This window comes from Giraffa tippelskirchi, chromosome 4 (genome assembly GCF_054371585.1).
Source record: "Giraffa tippelskirchi isolate mGirTip1 chromosome 4, T2T-mGirTip1v1.2.pri, whole genome shotgun sequence".
NCBI lineage: Eukaryota > Metazoa > Chordata > Mammalia > Artiodactyla > Giraffidae > Giraffa > Giraffa tippelskirchi.
This window is the reverse complement of record NC_137278.1, coordinates 75,606,221-75,629,053: the sequence shown is the minus strand read 5'-3', so window position 1 is coordinate 75,629,053 and position 22,833 is coordinate 75,606,221. Positions and strand designations below refer to the sequence as shown.

Below are 22,833 nucleotides of genomic sequence, written 5' to 3'. Positions count from 1 at the left end.
AAATGCCCATTAATTTAGCACAATAAGTGTTTTGGGAAGTGTGAGAGTTTTCTCTTCCCTCAAAATAGAGGTTATATAAAATGTTAACATCTGTTAAAGCTAGTAGGTAAGGGTGTTTGAATATAATTTTGAGTTGAAAAGTAGAATGCAGAAACTGAATGAATTCAATTTAGTCCTGGATTGCTTTCCATGAAGCAGGGACCAATTTGTAAGCCGGGCAGTATACAACAGTGCTCATGTTTTCTGTTCTGCCAGTATTGCAAATTGCCAGTCTGCTGGGTATAGTAATTTGTGATTTTCTTTTTTAATTCTCAATTATTTGATTACTAGTGAGAGTGAACTTTTCTTTCTTTTTTTTTTTTTGGTAATTGTATGGCTTTTATCTGAGCCTGTTTGCATATGTTGCTTATTTTCTGTTAACACATTGACTTTTTTCTTACTAATTCGTGAAAGCTTTTTATGTTTTTAGGAGATTAGCCATTACTCTATTACATATGGAGAAGGCAATGGCAACCCACTCCAGTGCTCTTGCCTCGAAAATCCCATGGATGGAGGAGCCTGGTAGGCTGCAGTCCGTGAGGTCACTGGGAGTTGGGCACAACTGAGCGACTTCACTTTCACTCTTCACTTTCGTGCATTGGAGAAGGAAATGGCAACCCACTCCAGTGTTCTTGCCTGGAGGATCCCAGGGACGGTGGAGCCTGCTGGGCTGCCGTCTGTGGGGTCGCACAGAGTCAAACAGGACTGAAGCAACTTAGCAGCAGCAGCAGCTGTTACATATGTCACAAATTATTTTCCTGAGTTCACCAGTTGCCTTTCAGTACTGTTTAAATAGGGATGTCAAAGCGTGAATGGGAGCAAACTGATCAGTTTAATCTGATACTGAAACATCCTAATTCCTGAAAAGCTACAAGCTCAAAGGCAAAGAATTCCACCTCCCCCATTTTATAGCATACTACCCTGTGTCTGCTTTTTCTTGGGCAGCGGTTTGTTGTTTCTATGCCAGCTTTTCCTATAGGCAGAATAAAGCCTGTTAATCACTGTGATTGGAGAGAGCCAAGAGAGCTAAGATGCTCTGGTCTGAAGAGTACTGGGTAGTTCTCCTAAGTCAAATCATTTATTTTCTGTATATTGTTTTAAGAATACAGTGGGGTTTATTTTTTTGTTTCACATTTTAAAAAAAATTTGAAGTAAAATTTAAATGAAAAGAGATGTTCAATTTGAGTTTTGAGAAGTCTCTTGTTTTTTTTAAGTTTCAATAGTTTAGAACGTTATCATTTTCTTCAACAGTTTGAACCTTCAGTTGTATACTTAGACAGTCTTTTCACATTCTGAGTAAGTATTTACATGTATTTTCTTCTATAATTTTGGCCTTTTTATTATAAATTTGTAATATAAATCGAACTATTTATAGAGTATTACTCCACTCCTAAAATCTAATGTAATATTCTCCATTATTCCCTCATAGTAGCTGATACATAAACTTTTTGTTTATTTGAAAGTGCCCTTTTACTATATATTCTTGTATATTTGTTTTTTTATGAACATTCTATTTCATTACTTTGTATTGTATACCAGTATGTCATCTAAGTTATCATTGTTTTGTTTTATTTTTTTTAATCTGATAGGGAGAGTGCTCCCTTATTAATCTACTTAAATAAAAATTGAATGTTTATTCTCCCAGATGACCTTTTGAATAATTTGGCCAAGATTTCACTGCCAAATAAAAATCCTGTAATTTTGAGTTGTTATGTGGTAGATTAATTTGGGGGTTTTCTAGCAGAGATGAGTTCCATTCCAGAATCTTTTTACATACAAATATTTCTTAGTGCCCCCAGTAAAATTTTTATCTTTTTCTCCATATGTTCTATACATTTACTAAGTTAATTCCGTATTTTATATTTCTTACTGTATTATGAATGAACTGTTTTTCCTCCCAATTTATTTTTAATTTGTACCTTCTTAGACAACTGATTTTTAATCACTTACAAAACCATTTCAATTTCTATCATTTCCACCAGATGGCAGTCTTGGGCACGTCCACTTGTAAACCCGCTGAGAACTCTGGTGACAAGAAAGGCAGTGGCTGGCAGACCTTACAAGCCCTTAAAAGTACAAGAACAAAAAGGTTTTTTTGTAAACCTGAAAGAAAAATGAACCCAACATTACATAATTATAGTATTTATACTGCTATTAACCTTTAACCTTATAGCCAGTTAATGAAGGCAGAGAACTGTCACTGTACCCTTCAAAATCATATTTTTCTCTGCCCTTGTGATAAATACCTGTGGCTTCTTGGCAGTACTTTTGCTTTTATTCCTGAGACTTTCATGGTTAAAGGCAGGCTATATTTAATAAATATTATTGTTTCCCTTCTCCTAAAAGCACCATTTAAATCAGAAGTTGCTGGATTTCTAAATGTTTATGTAAGAGCATCTTGTGACTCTTTTATGATGCCCAGAACTCATCTGAAGTATGAGGTACAGAGTTAATAGCTAATATAAAGGGAAGTAGGTTTGTAACTGGCTTGTTCTACAGGCATACACATCTTAATAAATCCCCTAAATTAGACCCTTTTTAGCTTAATTTTGGTGACTTCAAAGACCTATGTTTAGGAATATAGAAAGTAGTGAATTTCTGATCAGACAAGAAATTGGCTCAAGTGCTTTCTCATAGATGCTTTTCCCAGTGGCCCAAAGAGAGTACCTTTGGACAATACATCACATAGATAAGCTCCCCCTTTTGTACCTTTCATTACAGTTCCATTTGCTAATTTACTTTTATGTAATCAGAGAGTAGTAAGTGACTGAACAGTAAGTATCTACATTCCTTTTCTGAGAGATTTATTTCTGCTCTGAGATTGAAAGGTGCAAAAAAAGTATTATAAGAATGAAAAGAGCAGTTTTGGTACAATGGTATATGCCAAGGTTAATTCTTGCTTTTCCAAAGAAAATTGATATAAATATCCTAGGAGGTGATACAGAAAAATTGCTGACAGATGGTAAATAATTTCTTTAAGGAAAATCATGCAAATGTTTCCTTTCTCAGCCCCTGATGATTCTAGGATGTAGTTACGTGAACTAGCAAATTTCTTTCATGTGTTACATGGATTTATTCATATTTTGTGTGATCTCTGAGAGTGAATGTTGAAATGGACTTCAGGGAATCCTATGCAGTAGTTATGCCTGGGGCTTTTCTGTAGTGTAGTGTAAAACATACCTTTAATTTTAAGACAAAATTAAACTTGGTTAGAATTAGGTTCGTACCACACATTTCCAAATAGTTTTGAGTAACCTAAATTATACAAATAAATCCATAAGTTAAATACACCTGAAAGATTGGCTATGTAAAATTATTCTTGACAACCTATATTTATTTATATTTATGTAATATTTTTTAAGGCTTTTTCAGGATGAGACACACATGGATGTGGCAGTTAATGTGTAATAGAGTATACACTATTATAGTGTATTAGTGTACACCCTACACCAGTCAGATGCCTTTCACCATCAAAAGTTTACATGTCAGTACTGGTTGCATTAAAACTTGCGGAAATTTCACATCAGAGAGCAACACACACACAATGTTTGTCAGTTTGAGAGAGAAATAATTGGCCCATAAAGCGAGCTCTGAATGATTTGTAATTTCATATCCTCAAAAGTTTTAACACAGTAGTCCTGAAGAATTGTCATCTGTGTGTTCTTCAAAGAGTAATTTTATAATGGGACAGATCTTTAAATATGTTTTTATGAAGTCTCCAAGTTGGTTCCCTAAGTACCAGGTGGGCCTTTAGAAACTCTGATCCGATTCTCCAGGGGCCAGAATCGACTTCCATTTGAGGGCAGCTCTGCCTGTCCTGGTTGGTTCTTCTCCTTCCTGTCGTTTGTCTTATGAACCCCTTGGGGCCAAACATTTAAGCACAGCTCTTACAGTGACTCACAGTATCTTTTCTGTTAATTTCACTGGTATATTGTGGCTTCAGTTGTTTCTACCATCCAAACCTCAATTCTCCAAAGGCTCTAGTTTTCTTTCTTTCTTAAAGTATACAAGCCAGAACAGAACCAATATAGGTAGCAGAATGGGGTCCTTTGTTCCAGTTACTACTCTTTTGTTCTTCTATTTAACACTCAAATAATGAACTAGCTTTTCTGACATCCACATGAAAATGAGTCTTTGAGGTTAATTATTTTTACTACTGTTAATAGTCTTTCCCCATCCTGCACTTGTGCAGTTGGTGTTTTGTTCAACCTGCTTTGCAGGACCTTTGTTTATTCTAAGTTTTCTTGTGTTAGATATATTAACCTTTTGAAATGTTCTGGGAATCATCTAAGCTATATGTACTATCTTATTATTTTCGATCACCCCAAAGTTTGAAACTTGAACATTCAATATTGAATGAAACAAGTCTGAGGACAATGACCTAAGAAACTAATCTTTGATATGATATAAATTGACCAATGTTTTAAGCAGCATCCATTAGGTAAAAATTTTACCAATTTACTGATTGATCTTTCAGCCTGTTTCTCTCCAGGTTTGTCCATGAGGGCATCATGGATCTTAACATTCCTTGCATTTCTCATGGATCTTTCATCATGGATCTTACATTCCTGCATTTCTCAAATGGTAGTCAAGTAACTGCCCCCCAAAGTTCATGAAGTACCTGTTGATACTTGGTGAACAATGTTCTCTTGCCAAAAGGCTTAAGAAACATTATCATTATAAGTAAGGTTTTATTCTAGGGCCTTTCCTGGGATCAGTGTCAAGTTGTTGCCTTCTTTTACCTCTTACAAAAATTGGAAAGATAGTCACCCTTTCTGATGTATGGCCAGTACCCTCATCCCCACCTTTATGTAATTACAGTGGGTCACCTAGAAATATTCTTAGATTTCCAGGATCATTTTCTTGTTTTCTATTAGCATAAAATAGGAAATCAATTTCTTGTTGGCCTTATCACTTCTGTATAATTCAGTTTATTTGGAGTTTTCACTTTGACCCTATTCCCATAGGCCCATGCAAATTTATTTGTTTATTTTTGCTTATGGTGTTTATTGCATCATTTATGTGTTTTTGAAACTCTGAACTTGTTGCATTTTTTCCTGTGTAAACTGGTAGTTCTTGTTTTGTTGTTGTTATATTGCTTTTAGTTACATCTCCCTTTTTATTCTGTATGTATGTGATTCATCAATTTAAAAAGTATTTTAAAAGTAATCTTGATGCATCTAAAAAAAATCAAAATTACAACCTGGCCTCACGCCTGAGACCAGCTGCAGCACGTGAACTGGACAGAACAGAACAGGGCCACATCCAGAAGATGCTCTTCACATCACAGACACTGGGGCCTTACCTACACAGCTTCCCAGCAAGGGGAAGGAAGATGTTCTTACCAATAAAGTCGGTATGGTTATAGTGCAACAAATATCTGTCAGGTGACTTGAGAAAAGGAGTCCTTTATAAAGAGCTTTTTAAAAATTTATCAAAGATGCCACATGGGCCAGTGGTAACCCTGGAGCCTTATATTTGTTCTAGGAAATGATGTAACTTCTCTCTTTATATTCTTCCCTACTTGTTTTATATCTTTGTCCCCTTAAAACATGGGGAAAGGTAGCACTGTAGGAGTGTGGCAGAGGAACTGAGCAGCATATAGGTGATTGCAAAGGACCAGCTTTGGCTTTCTAGCCTTGAGTTCAAGAGCCTCTCTAGTACTCTTGGGTGCCCTTCTGTCTCTTGTTTTCTTGACTTTCTCGATTACCAGGGCTTCAAAAATAGCAAGTAAGAAATAACAGGAAAAAAATGCCCCAGGTGTAGACAGCCTGTATATTTCTACAGATATATGAGTTACATATAATGTATGTATAGATAGTATGTTTCTTGGCACCCGTTTGTGTACACACGCTATATACTTAAATAAAAATTTATTTCAAAAAAATCTTGGCTGGTGCAGTAAACTTCCTATGTATTTATTTTTATTCATATGAAGGTTTTGTCTGTTAGTGGAACACATGAAAATATTGAGTAGATGTGGGTATGCTTGAGATAGTATGAACTGAAATATAGACTCTGTGTTTTGTGATAAATTCAGGGAAATGGAAAGCAGAGGGGAACCTTCAAAAGATAGCATTTAAATCAGAGTAAGCTAAACTAATATAACAAACAGAACCAAACCTGTAATGGTTCAAAAAATAGATTATTTCTTGCTCATGTATCACCAGGTTGAGTGTTCCAGGTAAGGGTGCTTCAAGTCTGAGATTTTTAATCTTGTGGCTATATCATCACCCAAGGCCTTGTTGTTGTCTGTGTCCAACCAGCAGAGGTAGAAAGTGAGTAAGGAAAAGGCACCCCTGCTTCTTCAAAGTCTCCTTAAATTTAAAGGGCATTGAAATTTTATATATAAGGCATTATTTTCCAGACACAATGGAATTAACATAAACATCAATAACAGAAAGATAAGAACAATACACTTAAATAATTCATATGCCAAAGAAATCATAAGAGGAATTAGAAAATATCTTGGCTAGAATGAAAGTAAAAACCATAACATCAAAATTTGTGGGCTACAGCTAAGGCAGTATTCAGAGGGAAATTTATAGATTTAAACACATATATTAGAATGTAGAGTCTCAATTAACTTTCCAACTTAATATAAGTGCAAGAAAAGAAGAATAAGAACAGAAGTCAGTGAAAGAGGAAACAAGAAAAAGCAAATCAGAAGCTGACTCGGTGTAAATATCAAAGAAGTTGATAAACTTCTAACCAGGCTGACCAGGTAAGAACCAAATTATCAGTGTTTGAAATGAAAGGGGAGATACCAGCATGAATCCTGCAGACATTTAAAAAGGAGTGTTATGAAATGATTTATGCCAATGAAATTGATACTTAGAGGAAACATTTGAAAATGAATGTAATTCCATGTTAGGAGTAAAATAGAAAAACCATATCATTACATTCAGAAAAAGCATTTGATGAAATTCAAGACCTATTCCTAGTGGAAATTCTCAGCAACCTACAAATAAAAGGGAATTTGCTCAGCCTGATAAAGAGTAACTAATACCATATTTAACAGTAAAAAACTAAATACTTTCCCTCTAATACACCAAACAAGGCAAGAATGTCTGATCTAAACACTTACATTCAATACTGCCTGGAGGTTTTAGCCAGTGTAACAGAACAAAGCAAAACAGATTGGAAAGATACATATAAGTGTCTTTAATTGTAGGTGACATTATTGTGTAAGTAGAAGATGATAGACTATAAGTGAGATATTACAACTCATAAATAAGCTTAGCAAGGTCAACAGGATACAAAGTCAATGTACCAAAATGTATTTTTATATACCAGGAACAAACAATTGAAATTAAAAAATAACACCATAGCATCAAAGGACCATGAGGACCATGAGATAAATTTTGTGAAGTATGTGTAAGACCTGAACATGGAAAACAAACCATTCTGAGAGAAGACCTAAATAAATGGAGAGAGATACCACATTCTTGGATGAAAGGCTTAATGCGGTGGTGGTTTAGTAACTCAGTCATGTCTGACTCTGTGACCTATGAATTGTAGCCTGCCAGGCTCCTCTATCCATGGGATTCTCCATTCAAGAATACTGGAGTTTGTTGCCATGCCCTTCTCCAGAGGATCTTCCTGACCCAGGGATCCAACCCAGGTCTGATGTATTGGCAGGTGTATTTTTTACCACTGAGCCACCAGGGTAGCCCTTAATATGATTAAGATGTCAATTAAAATTAAACTGACTTATAGATTAAATGAAACCCTAATCAAAGTACTTAGCCTCCATTTTGGGTAGAAATTAACGAGCTGAGTCTAAAATTTATATGTAAATGCAATTGGACCTTGAATAGCCAAAACAGCTTTGATAAAAAGATTATATTGGAGGATATATGCCTGGTTGCAAGAATTACTATAAAGCTACAGTAGTTAACATGCTTTTGGTATCAAGGTGTATATGTAATCTGCTGGAAACAATGGAAGCAGTGACAGACTTTATTTTCTTGGGCCCCCAAATCACTGCACGTGGTGACTGCAGCCATGAAATTAAAAGATGCTTACTCCTTGGAGGAAAAGTTATGACCAACCTAGACAGCATGTTATAAAGCAGAGACGTTACTTTGCCCACAAAGGTCTGTATAGTCAAAGCTATGGTTTTTCCAGTAGTCTTGTATGGATGTGAGAGTTGGACTGGAAAGAAAGCTGAGCACCGCAGAATTGATGCTTTTGAACTGTGGTGTTGGAGAAGACTCTTGAGAGTCCCTTGGACAGAAAGGAGATCCAACCAGTCCATCGTAAAGGAAATCAGTCCTGAATATTCATTGGAAGGACTGATGCTGAAACTGAAACTCCCAATACTCTGGCCACCTCATGTGAAGAATTGACTCATTTGAAAAGACCCTGATGCTTGGCAAGATTGAAGTCAGGAGGAGAAGGGGGCAAAAGAGGATGGTTGGATGTCATCAACGACTCGATGGACATGAGTTTGAGCAAGTTCCAGAAGTTGGGTGATGGACAGGGAAGGCTGGCGTGCTGCAGTCCCTGGGGTCACAGTTGGACAGGACTGAGTAACTGAAATGGACACAATAAAGAATCCAAAAATAGACTGTGTCTATGTAACACCTATATGGTAACTTGATTTTTCACAAAACAGTAATTTGATGGGGAAAAGGAAAGTCACTTCCACAAATAGTTCTGAAACAATCACATAAGTGTGTATATATATATATATATTTTTTTAATCAACATTTATTCCTCTGTGCCACACAAAAATTAACTTGAATCACAGACTTAACTGTAAGAACTAAAACTAAAATTTCTAGACGAAGACATAGAAGGAAATTGGGTTCAGCAAAGCTCAGATTAGAATAACATCTGCACTTCCAGAGAGAGACACTGTTGAAAATTCAAAGATAAGCCTTAGACAAAACACATCTTGCGTAAGGATTGGTGTTTATCATAGACAACTTTTAAAAATGGGTTAAAATGTTGAAAAACTAAATAAGGATTTTATCGAGGAAAACATGAATAGCAAATAAGCAGCAGTGATCTGAGTTGTTGTTAGTCATTAAAGAAGTGCAAATGATAATATCACCACAACTCAGTAGAATGACTAATTACAAAGACTGGCATTGCCAATAGCGATAATGGGGAGCAAATGGAACACACACATTGCTCATGGAAAGGTTAAGGTCCAAGGACCTCAGATGACAGTTTGGCAATTTCTTGTAAACTTAAATATTATACTAACCTCATGACTCAGCAATTCCACTCCTAAGTATATACCCAAGAGAAATGAAAACATGTCTACACGAAAAGCTACATAAATGTTCATAAGCTTTATTATAGTCCAAAATGGAAAACACCTCAAAAGTTCAGCTGGTAAAAGGATAAACCACATCCATACAATGAATGCTAATTAGCAATAAGAGGAACAAATTACTAATTCAAGCAACAACATGAGTGAATCTCAAAAGCATTATGCTAATTGAAAGAAGACACAAAGGACTGATTTCATGTATTTGCAGTTTGTGAAAAGGCAAAATTTAGAGACGGCAGATTGATTGTTGCCAGGGGCTAGGGGGAGTAATGGAACTTTGGGGAGTAAAGGAGCTGTTCCGTATCATGATTGTGGTGGTGGTTACATAACTACATAACTGTGTACATTTGTCAGAACTCACCCAATCATACACCTAAAAGTGGTAAGTATGCATTTTATATCTCATTCATCTGGCTAAAAGAAAAGAATAATAAAAAGAATCAAAATGTGTTAATGTAAATTTGGGTTTATGGTATTCACTGCAATATTCTTTCAAATCTGTTTTTCATTTAGTAATGTTAATTTTTACATATTTCCAAAGACACGAACTTGAGATAAAATTCACAAGAGAAGAATAGTCCAAATTTTGTGCCCTGAGTTACTTTTCACGTGGGCTCCTCTATGTGACCTGCTTAGGTAAGTTAAGTAGCACCAGGGATTTACCATTTACGTGTTTGTTTAGTATCTGTATATATGTATGAATTTATTGTTTGGTTAGTTACTTGATGGTTTTCTTGAGCAACTGCTGGGCTGATGGGGTTGGATGATCAGGAAGCTTTGCTAAGTAATCTCTTTAAAGGGACTGAATTACATGACATGGATATAAATTGATCAAGTCCCCTTTGTTATATAATCCCATTTGCTACCCTCTCCCAGCTCCCGAAAATCAGGAAGACTTACTAATAAAACATAACTTTAAAATTTTGTAAGAGTAAGTAAAATTTTCATTGAAATCCAGCTCTAGAAGATGCCCATAGTTGTTTTCCTCAGAAGCCACAGTTTAGTAACCTTTTAGAACTGTCTCTTTTGCATGGCATCCTCACTAGTACAATATTCCTCAGACCAAAACCAATTTCATTTGCTACATATAAAGAGCAATTACTCCATAATTGCTCCATTTTAACTATGACTTTCACTTTGATGTTTCCTCAAGCTTAGGAAAATGGAATTCTACTTTTTAAAGCAAGACTATTGCCTGTCTGGCAAAAAGGTATATAGGCTTAGGCTGGCATCCCTGAGACTTTTGGAGCGATACCTTTTAAAAATAATAACCCTTTAACATCTTGAGTTATTGTTCTTTATTCTGTAGGCCCAGGGTTGGCCAACTGTCTATAAAGGGCCGGAGAGTAAATATTTTAGGCTTTGAGGACCAAATGGTCTCCGTCTCAATTCTTATGTTATGGCAAGGAGCCACAGATACAAACAAGTGCTGGTGGATGTATTCAAATAAAACTTCATTTATAAAAACATATAGTTCTGGATTTGACCTGGGACAAAGTTTGCTGACCTTTGTTGGAGATCATAAACACCCCGCCAAAGCAAATCTATTTGTTTTGACAAATCATTCACAGACTCAAATAACTTAGGTGCTTCTATGACGAGAAATAATGATAGCAATGGAGTTCAGGACATGGTACCCCAAAATATGGCACCTTGACATATTGAACATTTAAAGCTGAAGGAACTTGAGAAATAGCATGTGCAGGAAGGATATTCTGAGCTTCTCTGAAGCAGGTCATAAAAAAATCTTGTGAGAGATTTATGCCCTCTCTATGCCAGGAGGAAAGGAACATCTCTGTCTCTGAAGACAAAGGGACACTGAGAGGACTGCGAACGAATATTAGCTTTGCTAAGTTTCTCCCGATTCCTACGCTTACCTCATACCCTTTGTTCTATTATATCTTTCCACCCTGAATCAAGCTTAGCATAAAACACGAGGGCTTAACTTTCTTCAAGTTTTCATTTCCTTACAAAGTCTCTTGTGACACATAAAGCTTATGTTCTATGAATTTGTATGCTTTTTTTCATGTTACTTTGTGTTTTGTTACAGGGGTCTCAGTCAAGAAGTTAAAAAGGGTAGAGGGGAAAGATACTTTTCTTCCCCTGTAGAAAATAACACTAATAAAGTGTTCATTAGAGAGGCTCCACATCAGAAAGTCAAGGTATGCATATTCTGCAACTCTGTGTGATTAACTGTGTGCAAAAATGTATAATATCTAGAAAATATGAAGATACTTGTCTGAGCTAGCTTACAAAATACTTCATGAATTTGATTATGACTTCGCTTGGTAAAGTTTGCTTTGTAACTTGGTAAAGTTACAAATGTAAATTTCAGAGAGCAGATTTTACTTTTATTTTTGCTCCCCTTTCTATATACAAGATTATGCTTTTTCATATATTTAGCCAGTAACCAAAGATGACCACTCTTCTTGCTAAAGCAGTGCAACAAATAAAATTCACTCCTGTTGAAGATTTAGTTGCACAATTTTTCACTGTTGTTTGTAAGGAGTAGATAAGGACCTGACTAACATTGATGACTACAACCTGGACACTTTGTGTTGCTCCCTGTATTTAGATAATTTCCCCCGGTTTAAAGCAGAGTTACTGATGATGGATTAACAGATGATCAATTTTGATTCAAGTAGAAATACTATAAGCAGAACTTGGAAGAACTAGAAGTCCTTGTCCTCATGGTCTTATCATTCAAATTAAATATATTTTTAAAGGGAAAACAGAAGAAATAGAAACAAGAAGGATGTGATGGTTTATATTATTATAAAGCTCTGCTTATAAAGCACCAGCTCTGCTGCTTCTAGCCAGTGTTTACTATGAAAGAGATCTGTTATTTATTAATTTTGGTATTAATACTTTTGAATATTAGAATATTTCTGTTTAGTGAGATAACTTTCCAGTTGCCTCTTGGAATAACTGAGAATAGAAAAGTTACCTCTAAGCAGGTTATTCTTGTGAAGAATAATTTAAGAAGTTCCTTTTAGTTCTGTAAATGTAGTGAGTAGACCCCCTTGACCTGATACTTAATAGTAATGGTTATTATTATAGTGTTAACAATAGCAACTTTTATCAATGACATAGGCTTCACTCTGCAAAGCTCTTTGCTGAAAAGGAAGCTGACCAGCCTTTATAAGCAAGCCTGTTATCACTGGCAGGTAGTTTGTATATGCTATTTAATTTAAAACTTTAATTTGATTAAGTTTTATTTATATTTAAAATAAATTTTACAATTTAAATGTATTTTATTTATAACAACACTATGAAGCAAGTGTAACAGATGAAAAAGCTGAGATCAGTTCAAAGAGGCTGAATGCATTTATCCAAGACCATGAAACTTAGAGTGGCTGCTGTCCCTTAAGCAGGGCTTGAGTCTCCTGGTTTGCCACCATTCACCATCCCCCCACTTTATTTTTTTTAATTGAAGTGTTAATTAGTGCTGAAAAGCAAAATGATTCAGTTATATATATATTTTTCTTTTGATATTATTTTCCATTACAGTTTATCATAGGATATTAAATATAGTTCTCTGTGCTGTACGGTAGTAGCATGCCCAGCACTTTCTGTTGTATCCCATCCTGCCTGCTTCCCTCATTTATGTGCACCATCACAACTTCAAGCAGTTGTGGTCCAGGTACCACAGCACTGGCGTTACCTGGTAGGTGGTTAAAAATGCAGAACCTCAGGCTTCACCAAAAATCTAACGAATCAGAATCTACATTTTAACAAGACCTCCGGGAGATTCATGGAGAAGGCAATGGCACCCTACTCCAGCACTCTTGCCTGGAAAATCCCAGGGACGGCAGAGCCTGATGGGCTGCTGTCTATGGGGTCACGCAGAGTCGGACACGACTGAAGCGACTTAGCAGCAGCAGCAGCCGGGAGATTCGTAAGCAGATTAAAGTTTGAGAAGACTTGCTGGAAGGGATCTCCAAGGTCCTTCCCGCTCCCCCCCCACAACAAGATTCTGAATGTTGACCATGGGCCAAACCCTGGGCTTTTCACTTTGTTAATAGGTACAGATCTCTATTGTTTAAGGTGGGAAAACCAAATAAAATCCTATATTATATATTAAAGTAACTGCCCTTATAAGGATGGATATGCAAATGAATAACAGTCAGGAATTATGCGAGGGCTAGATCAGTGTCCATGGGAGTGGGGTAAGGCAGATGAAGCAGGGCCTGTAAGAGAGATGGGAACAAATGTCCTGAACAGGTCTCCCTAGTTGACAATGAGAGGACAGTGAGCATGGCTGATAGGAGCAGAGAGCTTGATTGGGGGATACTAAGACAGAAATAAGTTTAGAAATGTAATAATTGGTAGATTGTAGCTTGGACATCTAGGCTGAGATATTTGGAATTTGCTCTTTTTATAATGAGCAACCATTGATAGCTTTCAAGTTGCCATTTGAGAGTTTTGAGAAGATTAATGGTCTGACAGATTGTGTAGTGTAAGTGGGCTTCATTTTAAAGAGATACATTCACAGTGGTTTTATGTACATGGCTTGATGTGGGTAAAGCACTTTCCCAAAAGTATGACATATTTAGTGTTTTTTCTGCCTATATTGGCACTTGTTCCTCTGATATATGTTCACAGAGACCCCAATCCAGCACCCAAACCATTTTGAATGTTTCCGGGCTTTGAGGCAAGCCTTGCTGAGAGTGTGTCCATTAAAGGTCAGGGAATCATAAAGCCTCCCTTAGGAATACTGGGTCTGACCTGGGAATTGAAGAATTCACTCAACATCCAAGAACCACATTTCCGTGGCTGTAGATTGCAGAAAATGATGTTTGTGTCCCAATGAAGTTTTCAAACCCGCAGTGTTCTCAGATGACTGTAGCATTTTAAAAGTAGCATGTGATTCACACTCTTTGAATTTACAGTGAGACTATTCGTGGCAGTACAATGTCTATCAATGCTAATAATTACAAGTTTTCCAGAACAGCTCAGTGTATCTGTATTTGACATATTGGTCACAGGTAGGTAAGTTGGCATTTAGCTGTTGGGTGCTCTTTTTCAACAGAACTTTGTTAAAGGCCAGATATTCTGTATTACTGTTTCTTTTATGATTCTGGACTGTTTTGGAAAACAAAGTCTTTAAGCAGTAAAGAATTGAGACATTCCAAGGTTAAAACACTTTATAAATCAACCCATTACACTGTGAAGCAAATTACATTGTTGGCCAGTGATGTCACAGAAGGACCTAATTATGCTTGTTTGTGTGTGTGTTGTTTTATTTTGTAATATATGGCCACCAGGAAGGCACAGTGGTCAAGTGTGACTATTAATAACTGTGGCTATGGGGACTTCCCTGGTGGTCCAGTGGTTAAGAATCTTTCAATGCAGGGGATGCAGGTTCAATCCCTGTTCAAGGAACTAAGATCCCACATGCCACAGGGTGACTAAGCTTGCACGCCGCATCAAAGATCCCACGTACCTCAACTGAGACCCGATGCAGCCAAAGAAATAAATACATATTTAAAAACAATAGCAGTGACTCTGGGTTGACAACGGCCACAGAAGTCCCCAAGCTGTGAGTATCACAAACTTGGGTCTGAGATACACAGGAACACCTGCCTCTCATCAGGCTGACGCAGCCAACTCAGGGTTGCAACTGGTGCTATAAGTGCCTGTTGGAAATACAAATCAAAACGTGGTTACAACTCAAAAAATAACCTAATATTTAAAATGAGCAAAAGACTCAAATAGACATTGCTCCAAAGATGATGTACATGGTCAACGAGTACATAAAAGATGCTCAATGTCACTCATCATCAGGGAAATGCAAATCAAAACCACGATGATCTACGACCTCACACTCATTAGGATGACCACTTTAAAATAATAAGAATACAGAAAATAATGAATGTTGGCAAGTATATGGAAAAACTGGAACCCATTGGAACCCTTGAAACCCTTTGGGCCAAACCCACTGGAACCCATTTGGAACCCTTGTGTTGGTGGGAATGTGAAATGGTAAAACCACTAGGGAAAACAGTAAGGTGTTTCCTCAAAAAATTAAAACTTGAACTACCATATAATCCCATTTCTGGGTATATATCCACAAGAATTAAAAGCAGGGTCTTGAAGATACTTTTGTACAACCATGTTCATAGCATCATTATTCAAAATATCTGAAAAATGGAAGCAACCCAAATGTCTGACAGATGAGTGAATAAACAAATATGGTATATACATACAATGGATTAACACTTGGTCTTAAAAAGGAACTAAATTCTTTCATATGCTACACCGTGGAAGAACCTTGAGGACATTATGCTAAAAGAGGTCACAAAAAGTCAAAGATTATATGATTTTTATCTAAAATAGTCAAATTCATGGAAACAAAGTAGAATGGCGGTTACTGAGGTCTGGTGGTAAGGAGAAAAATCTGTGGTTTAATGGGTATCAAGTTTCACATTTGCAAGATGAAAAAGTTCTAGTGGTTGGTTTCACACCAGTATGAATATACTTGACTCTAGAGAACTGTACACTTAAAAATAGTTAGTATGGTATCTTATGTGTTTTTTTAACCACAATTTAAAAAAGTATTGTGAAGGTGTGTGTGTTAGATTAATTGCACTAAAAGCCCAAATAATGGCTTCCCTGTATATCCTTTACCCTGTAACTTCTCACATGGACTCTGGCCTTGGTACATCAAGTACAGTCAAAAAGATGCTATATGACTTCTGAGGCTCGGTCACAAAAAGGATACAGTTTCTGCCTTGCTTTGTTTCTTTATCTGAGGCACCCACATTTGGGACCAAGCCAGAATGCTATGAGGAAGCCCAAAGTAGCCAATGTGGAGAGATGCCATGGAAAGATCCTTGTGGAGAGAACTGAGACCCCCTAGTTGACCACTTAGCCAGTGTCAACTGCACCAGAAAGATACATGGGTGGCAAAAAAACACTGAAGAGATACTCAGCATCACTAATCAAAAGAAATGTACAAATTAACTGCAATAAAATACCACTACCTACATACTAGAATCACAAAAATTAAAGACTGAGCATAGAAAGAACTAAAACTTCAGATGCTGCTGAAGGTAATGTAAGATGGTATAAGCAGTTTCTGAAATAGTTAGGCAGTTTTTTAAAAGGTTAAACATATACAATGTACACTTTCCATATGCTCCATCTGTCTGTACCCAAGAGAAAAGAAAACTATATCCTTACAAGACTTGTGCATGATTATTCACAACAGTTTTATTTATAACAGTAAAAAGCAGGGAAAAACCCCAAATGTTCAGTTATCAACATATATTGTATATTCATAATGGAACACTACTCCATGATAAAAGAATTAACTAAAAAATGGGATACTGCTGTTGTCATATTAGAATGGCTTATGTCCAAAATAGAATACTCTAAACATTAGCAAAGATGTGTATAAAGAAGGAACTCTTTATTAATTGCTGGTGGGAATGCAAAATGATAGTCACTTTGGAAGACAGTCTGGCAGTTTCTCGCAAAACAGAGTCTTAGGACAAAATCCAGCAATCACACTCCTTGGTATTTACCAAAAAGAGTTGAATACTTGTGTCCACACAAAAACCTGCACATGATGGTTTATAGTATCCATATAATTGCCAAAACTTGGCAGCAACTAATATGTCCTTCAATAGGTAAATGGGTAAACTGTGGTACATCCAGACAATGGAATATTATTTGGCACTGAAAAGAAATGATTAAGCCACAAAAAGACATAAGGGCAACTTAAATGCACTTACTAAGTGAAAAAAGCCAGTCTGAAACGACTTATAATGTGTTATTCTATCTATATGGCATTCTGGAAAAGGCAAAGCCCTAGAGACGGTAAAAATATCGGTAGTTGCCACAGGTTCAGGGGGATGGAGGGATGAATATGTCACATATTCATGAAATATGCTTCAAGCACAGGGTGTTTTTGAGAAAGTGAAACAATTTCATCTCATGCTGTAATCGTGAATACATGACTGTGCATTTGTCAAAACTGTACAACACGAATAGTGAATCTTATGTAGAAGAGGGACTATAGTTAATAATGGATCCATATTGATTCATCAATGTACATCAAATGTACCACATTAATAAGGGAGAATGAGGACATAGAAGAGGGGAATATATGAGAACTCTGTAAAACTGCAGCTTTCTCTAATATATTAGCTAATACAAAAAGAATGAAATATTGATACACACAAGACAGATAAATGTCAAAATAATTATGCTGAGTAAAAGAAACCAGACAAAAATTACATACTGTATGTGTGATTCTGTTTATATAAAATTCCAGAAAATGCAAACCAATCTATGGTGATAGAAAGCAGATCAGTGGTTGCCTAGGGACATGCATGGGTGCTGGGGCGTGAGGGCGAGATGTAGGGAGAGGTAGGAGGGAGTGAATATGAAGCTCCCTTTTTGCAGCTGATGGACATGCTCATTATTTTGATTGTGGTGATGGTTTCATGGGCGTATACTCATGTTAAAACTTGTCAAATTGTGTGCTGTAAATTTGCAGTTTATGTCAGTTATCCCTCAATAAAGTTGTTTTTTAAAGGCCAAGCCAAAAAGTAACCCAACCATGTATTAATTCCCATGACACTGTGGTTGTTCATAGGCCAGTTTGAATGACCTGGGCCACATTCCACTGATCCTGGCTGGGCTCACTCAAGCATGTGTGGTCAAATGGCTGGGTGCCTGGGAACTGACTAATCTAGAGGACCATGGTTGGGAAGGTTCCATAAGGGAAGGCCCTTATCTCCCACATCCTACAGCAGACCAGCCTGGGCATAATCTCATGGTGATGGCAGTTGTCTAGAAGAGGAGCACTTTTTAAAGCCTCTCTTTGTGTCAAGTTTCTTGTTGTTCCATTGTCCAAAAACAAGCCATGTGTCCAAGTCCAGACTCAGTGTGTCAAGAGACGGGAATGATGGGGCAAAAGGCCATGTTTGGCAGGGCTACAGGAATGCTTTTAATTACTGTTAATGCAAGTAATCTGTCATGTACCTGAACAATGTTTTAATTTGTATTTCTTTAATCCTGTTAGGAAGGAACTTTTGTTCAAAGACTTTTGTTGTTGTTCAGTTGCTAAGTCATATCCAACTCTTTGTGACACCATGGATTGAAGCACGCGAGTCTTCCCCATCCTTCACTATCTCCTGGAGTTTGCTCAAACTCATGTCCATTGAGTCGGTGATCCTATTTAACCATTTCATGCTTTGCTGCCCTCTTCTAGAACATTTTGCCTTCAATCTTTCCCAGCATCAAATTCTTTTCCAATGAGTTGGCTGTTCGCATCAAGTGATCCAAGTACTGGAGCTTCAGCATTAGTCCTTCCAATGAATATCCAGGGTTGATTTCCTTTAGGATTGACTAGTTTGATCTCCTTGCTGTCCAAGGGACTCTCAAGCGTCTTCTCCAACACCATAGTTCACAAGCATCGGTTCTTCAGCGCTCAGCCTTCTTTATGGTCTCTCACATCCGTACATGCTGCTGCTGCTGCTAAGTCACCTCAGTCGTGTCTGACTCTGTGAGACCCCATAGACGGCAGCCCACCAGGCTCCCCTGTCCCTGGGATTCTCCAGGCAAGAACACTGGAGTGGGTTGCTATTTCCTTCTCCAATGCATGAAAGTGAAAATGAAAGTGAAGTCGCTCAGTTGTGTCCGACTCTTAGTGACCCCATGGACTGCAACCCTCCAGGCTCCTCTGTCTATGGGATTTTCCAGGCAAGAGTACTGGAGTGGGGTGCCATTGCCTTCTCCGTACATGACTACTGGAAAAACCATAGCTTTGACTATATGGACCTTTGTTAGCAAAGTAATGTTTTTGCTTTTTAATACACTAAGTTTGTCACAGCTTTCCTGCCAAGGAGCAAGCGTCCTTTAATTTCATGGCTGCAGTCACCATCTACAATGATTTTGGAGCCCAAGAAGATAAAATCTGTCACTGTTTGCAGTGTTTCCTCATCTGTTTGCCATGAAGTGATGGGACCAGATGCCATGATCCTAGTTTTTGAATGTTGAGTTTTAACCCAGCTTTTTCACTCTTTCACCCTCATCAAGAGGCTCTTTAGTTCCTTTTCACTTCCTACCATTAGAGTGATATCATCTGCATATATGATGTTAATTTCTATTAACATCAGAAATGTTAGTTTCTTATATATAATTTGCAATTCCTTTTACTCCTTTATGGAATGTAATTTAGCTATTGATTTTTGAAGCAATTCTTTGTAGAAATAGTAAGGTTTTTGTGATATTTGTCAAGTCTCATGTTCTGTTAACATTTCTTTTGCTATTTGTTTGATTTTAAGAATGTTTTAAATAGTTTAACTTCTAGCAAATCATGGTTAAATATTTTATTTTGATTCAATGGTTATATAAGTTGAATTCCCACCTCTAGTTGGGATAAGTCTATTTTTCTGTTCCTTCTAATTAGAACTGTTTTTAAAAACATTGTACTCTGGACTATATTTATAATGTTAACCCCAGAATCAAATTCAATTTTACAGTTGAGGTAACATAGGCTTAGAGAAATTTTTGTCTAAGATCAAGCAGAGAGCAAATGGAGGCAGGCTTGAATCTCACTTCCTCTGACTTAAAATTTGAATCATGAAACTGTATCAAGGTAAGAACATTTGGCTTAGTGATAAAAATCTACACTTTTAGGCAGAATGTACTTTCCACTTTTCTGTTTTTCCTCTGCCTCTCTCTCCCCTTCCTTTTCATTTCTTCCTCCTCCTCCCACTTATTTATTCTCCCCTTATTCTTCAGCATAGGTCATCTACATTTAAGTAACTATTCTTTTATTAACTTAATAATGTACCTGGCACTGAGCTGGATGCTGGGAACTTAAAGATGACTATGCAGATCTTACCCTTAGATCACAGAGGCTGTAACAGGTAAGTGCAATATGGAAAATCCTTCTATTTTAAATGTTTACTAATCTGACAGGTTATATGCTGCAAGATATTTTGGTGGGTTTGCTGTTGACTGGAAGTCTTTATGACTGAATGGCTTTAAAATTCATTTAATGAATCTTAGTACATATATAGTTAAAAATCCATTTATAATAATCCAAAATATATTTTTATTGATTTTTGCTTTCTATATGTTTGTTTCTGTTTAATTTGCAGGATGTTTCTGTGTCCTGTGATAGCCCCATTGTTCTGTTATCTGTTTTCCAGATAGTTCATTCTTCTTTACTTTATTATCATGATTGTGTAACTCACTTGGGATTTGAATTTACTGAGGAAGTTTATCTACATTATCTCTGATTCTTTGTTCCAATTATCTGCGTTAGCTCTTAAAGCTTCCTTAGTGTTCTTGTTACTTATTCATGTTTAGGAGTTTTAACAGGCAGTGTATTTGGCTTTCTACAATTAATATTTCCTTCTAAGTCTCCTTGATAGTAAGTAAAACATACTTTGTATTTGGTTGGAAGTCTTAACTCTGTGGCTGTCTTCTCCAAATTACTGTCAACTTCTTCCCTCCAATGTTTCCATACTTTTTCGCTGAATCCAGGTCTTCTTTCGGCTTTTTGAAGTTTGTTTCTTTTTTCTTTAAATCTTAGTTTAAATCCTGAGTATGGGATGTTTGTGAAGTTTGGGTGACTGATACTAGAAGCTGATACTCTAAGCTGATACTGATACTGATACTGACTGATATTACTAAGCTGAACTCTACAACCTGACTGGAAGTTCTAGGTAGACTCTAAACTCAAGGTTCCCTAGCTTATTTTTTTTCTAATGGAAGAGTAATATTGATTGTAATATTAATTACAGAAAAATTACCAAAATCAGGAAAAGCTTAAAGAATAAATTGTGTATCATCCATAATCTTAGAACCCAGAGATAAACACTTTAAACATATATTCTAATAGGACTTTATATACATGAAAAATTTTTTTTACATAATTAGAAGAATTACTTTATATCTTGTATTTTCCTCACTCAACACAATAATGTGAGATTTCTTCCATGTCATTAAAAATCTTTGAAAATATGCTTAGTGACTAAGATTCTATAACGTGGATGTACAGTAATTTAGTTAGTCTTGTGTCACTGAACATTTTGGTTTCCAATATTTGACATTATAAATGACACTGTAATTAATAAGCCTTATTACTCATAAACTTTTGTTCCTGTCTTGGATTATTTCCTTAAGATAGAGTTTTGGAATTGAAACTGCCAAGTTAAAGGATATGAACCTCTTCTCCCCTTTTTATTATAAAAGTCATAATATGCTGAGAACAAATGACATAGGGTAAAGTGAAAAGTATAAATCCAAGGAATCTCATCTTCAATCTCTTATTCTCAGTCTCCAGGCAGCCACTAGCTGACATTCAATATGCATGCACAAATGGGTGTGCTATTTTTTCCCACATGATTCTGATCATATTTACTCTCCTTATCCAACTGTCCAACATTACTTACTAAATAATCTTTCTTTTCCTCACTTTTCATATTCTAAATTTCCTTCTGTATAAGGAATAGGGGTCCATTTTTGATGATTCCAATCTATTCAATTGATCTTTTGACCTAACCTAAACTTTAATATCAACTCTTCATTTTTTTTGAAGTTTTTATTTTAAAATCTGGTAAAACTAGCCTCATTTATTACTCTGAAAATGTTAAAACTCATGATACACACTGCCAAATTACTTTCCAGAATTATGAGTTTACACTGGATCCTTGCTAGTACTATTATCTTTTAGAAATTCTTTGCCAAAGTGATTGAAAATGCTTATTTCTCTAACATTGATGAGGTGATTTGTGTGAAATATCTGTTTACAACCTTGTTTTCAAGCTTGAACTGGCATTTTCAAACTGATGTTATGAAATTTTATATATGTATACATAATCAAATTGCTAACATCCGCTGGATCATTGAAAAAGCAAGAGAGTTCCAGAAAAACATCTATTTCTGCTTTATTAACTATGCCAAAGCCTTTGATTGTGTGGATCACAATTAACTGTAGAAAATTCAGAAGAAGATGAGAATACCAGACCACCTGACCTGCCTCTTGAAAACCCTGTATGCAGGTTAGGAAGCAACAGTTAGAACTGGACATGGAACAACATACTGGTTCCAAATAGGAAAAGGAGTACATCAGGTATTATCACCCTGCTTATTTAACTTATATGCAGAGTACATCATGAGAAATGCTGGGCTGGAAGAACACAAGCTGGAATCAAGATTGCCGGGAAAAATATCAATAACCTCAGATATGCAGATGACACCACCTTTATGGCAGAAAGTGAAGAAGAACTGGAAAGCCTCTTGATGAAAGTGAAAGAGGAGAGTGAAAAAGTTGGCTTAAAGCTCAACATTCATAAAACTAAGATCATGGCATCCAGTCCCATCACTTCATGGCAGATAGATGGGGAAACAGTGGAAACAGTGGCTGACTTTATTTTTCTGGGCTCCAAAATCACTGCAGATGGTGATTGCAGCCATGAAATTAAAAGACTCTTACAAGGAAAGTTATGACCAATCTAGACAGCATATTAAAAAGCAGAGAC

General features: G+C 36.4%; 1 protein-coding gene and 1 long non-coding RNA gene across 13 annotated transcripts in view; both read left to right on the top strand.

Annotated features, from left to right (window-relative positions):
* Window positions 1–2,396, top strand: part of PPM1B (protein phosphatase, Mg2+/Mn2+ dependent 1B) — a 93,758-nt gene extending 91,362 nt beyond the window's left edge. For 8 of the 12 annotated variants that reach the window (XM_081591930.1, XM_081591927.1, XM_081591935.1 and 5 more), the window contains 2 exons: window positions 1,291–1,335; window positions 2,022–2,396. In XM_081591930.1, coding sequence (XP_081448056.1) covers window positions 1,291–1,335 — 45 coding nt within the window. In that variant the 3' untranslated portion in view covers window positions 2,022–2,396. The remainder of the gene's footprint in view (window positions 1–1,290; window positions 1,336–2,021) is intronic. The other 4 variants (XM_081591923.1, XM_081591925.1, XM_081591924.1 and 1 more) reach the window with 1 other exon arrangement.
* Window positions 2,397–4,491: 2,095 nt separating this feature from the next.
* LOC145546073 (uncharacterized) lies at window positions 4,492–11,488 on the top strand. The gene is made up of 3 exons (XR_014082463.1): window positions 4,492–6,763; window positions 9,867–9,961; window positions 11,376–11,488. It is a non-coding gene; the product is annotated as an uncharacterized LOC145546073 (long non-coding RNA).
* Window positions 11,489–22,833: the final 11,345 nt, after the last annotated feature.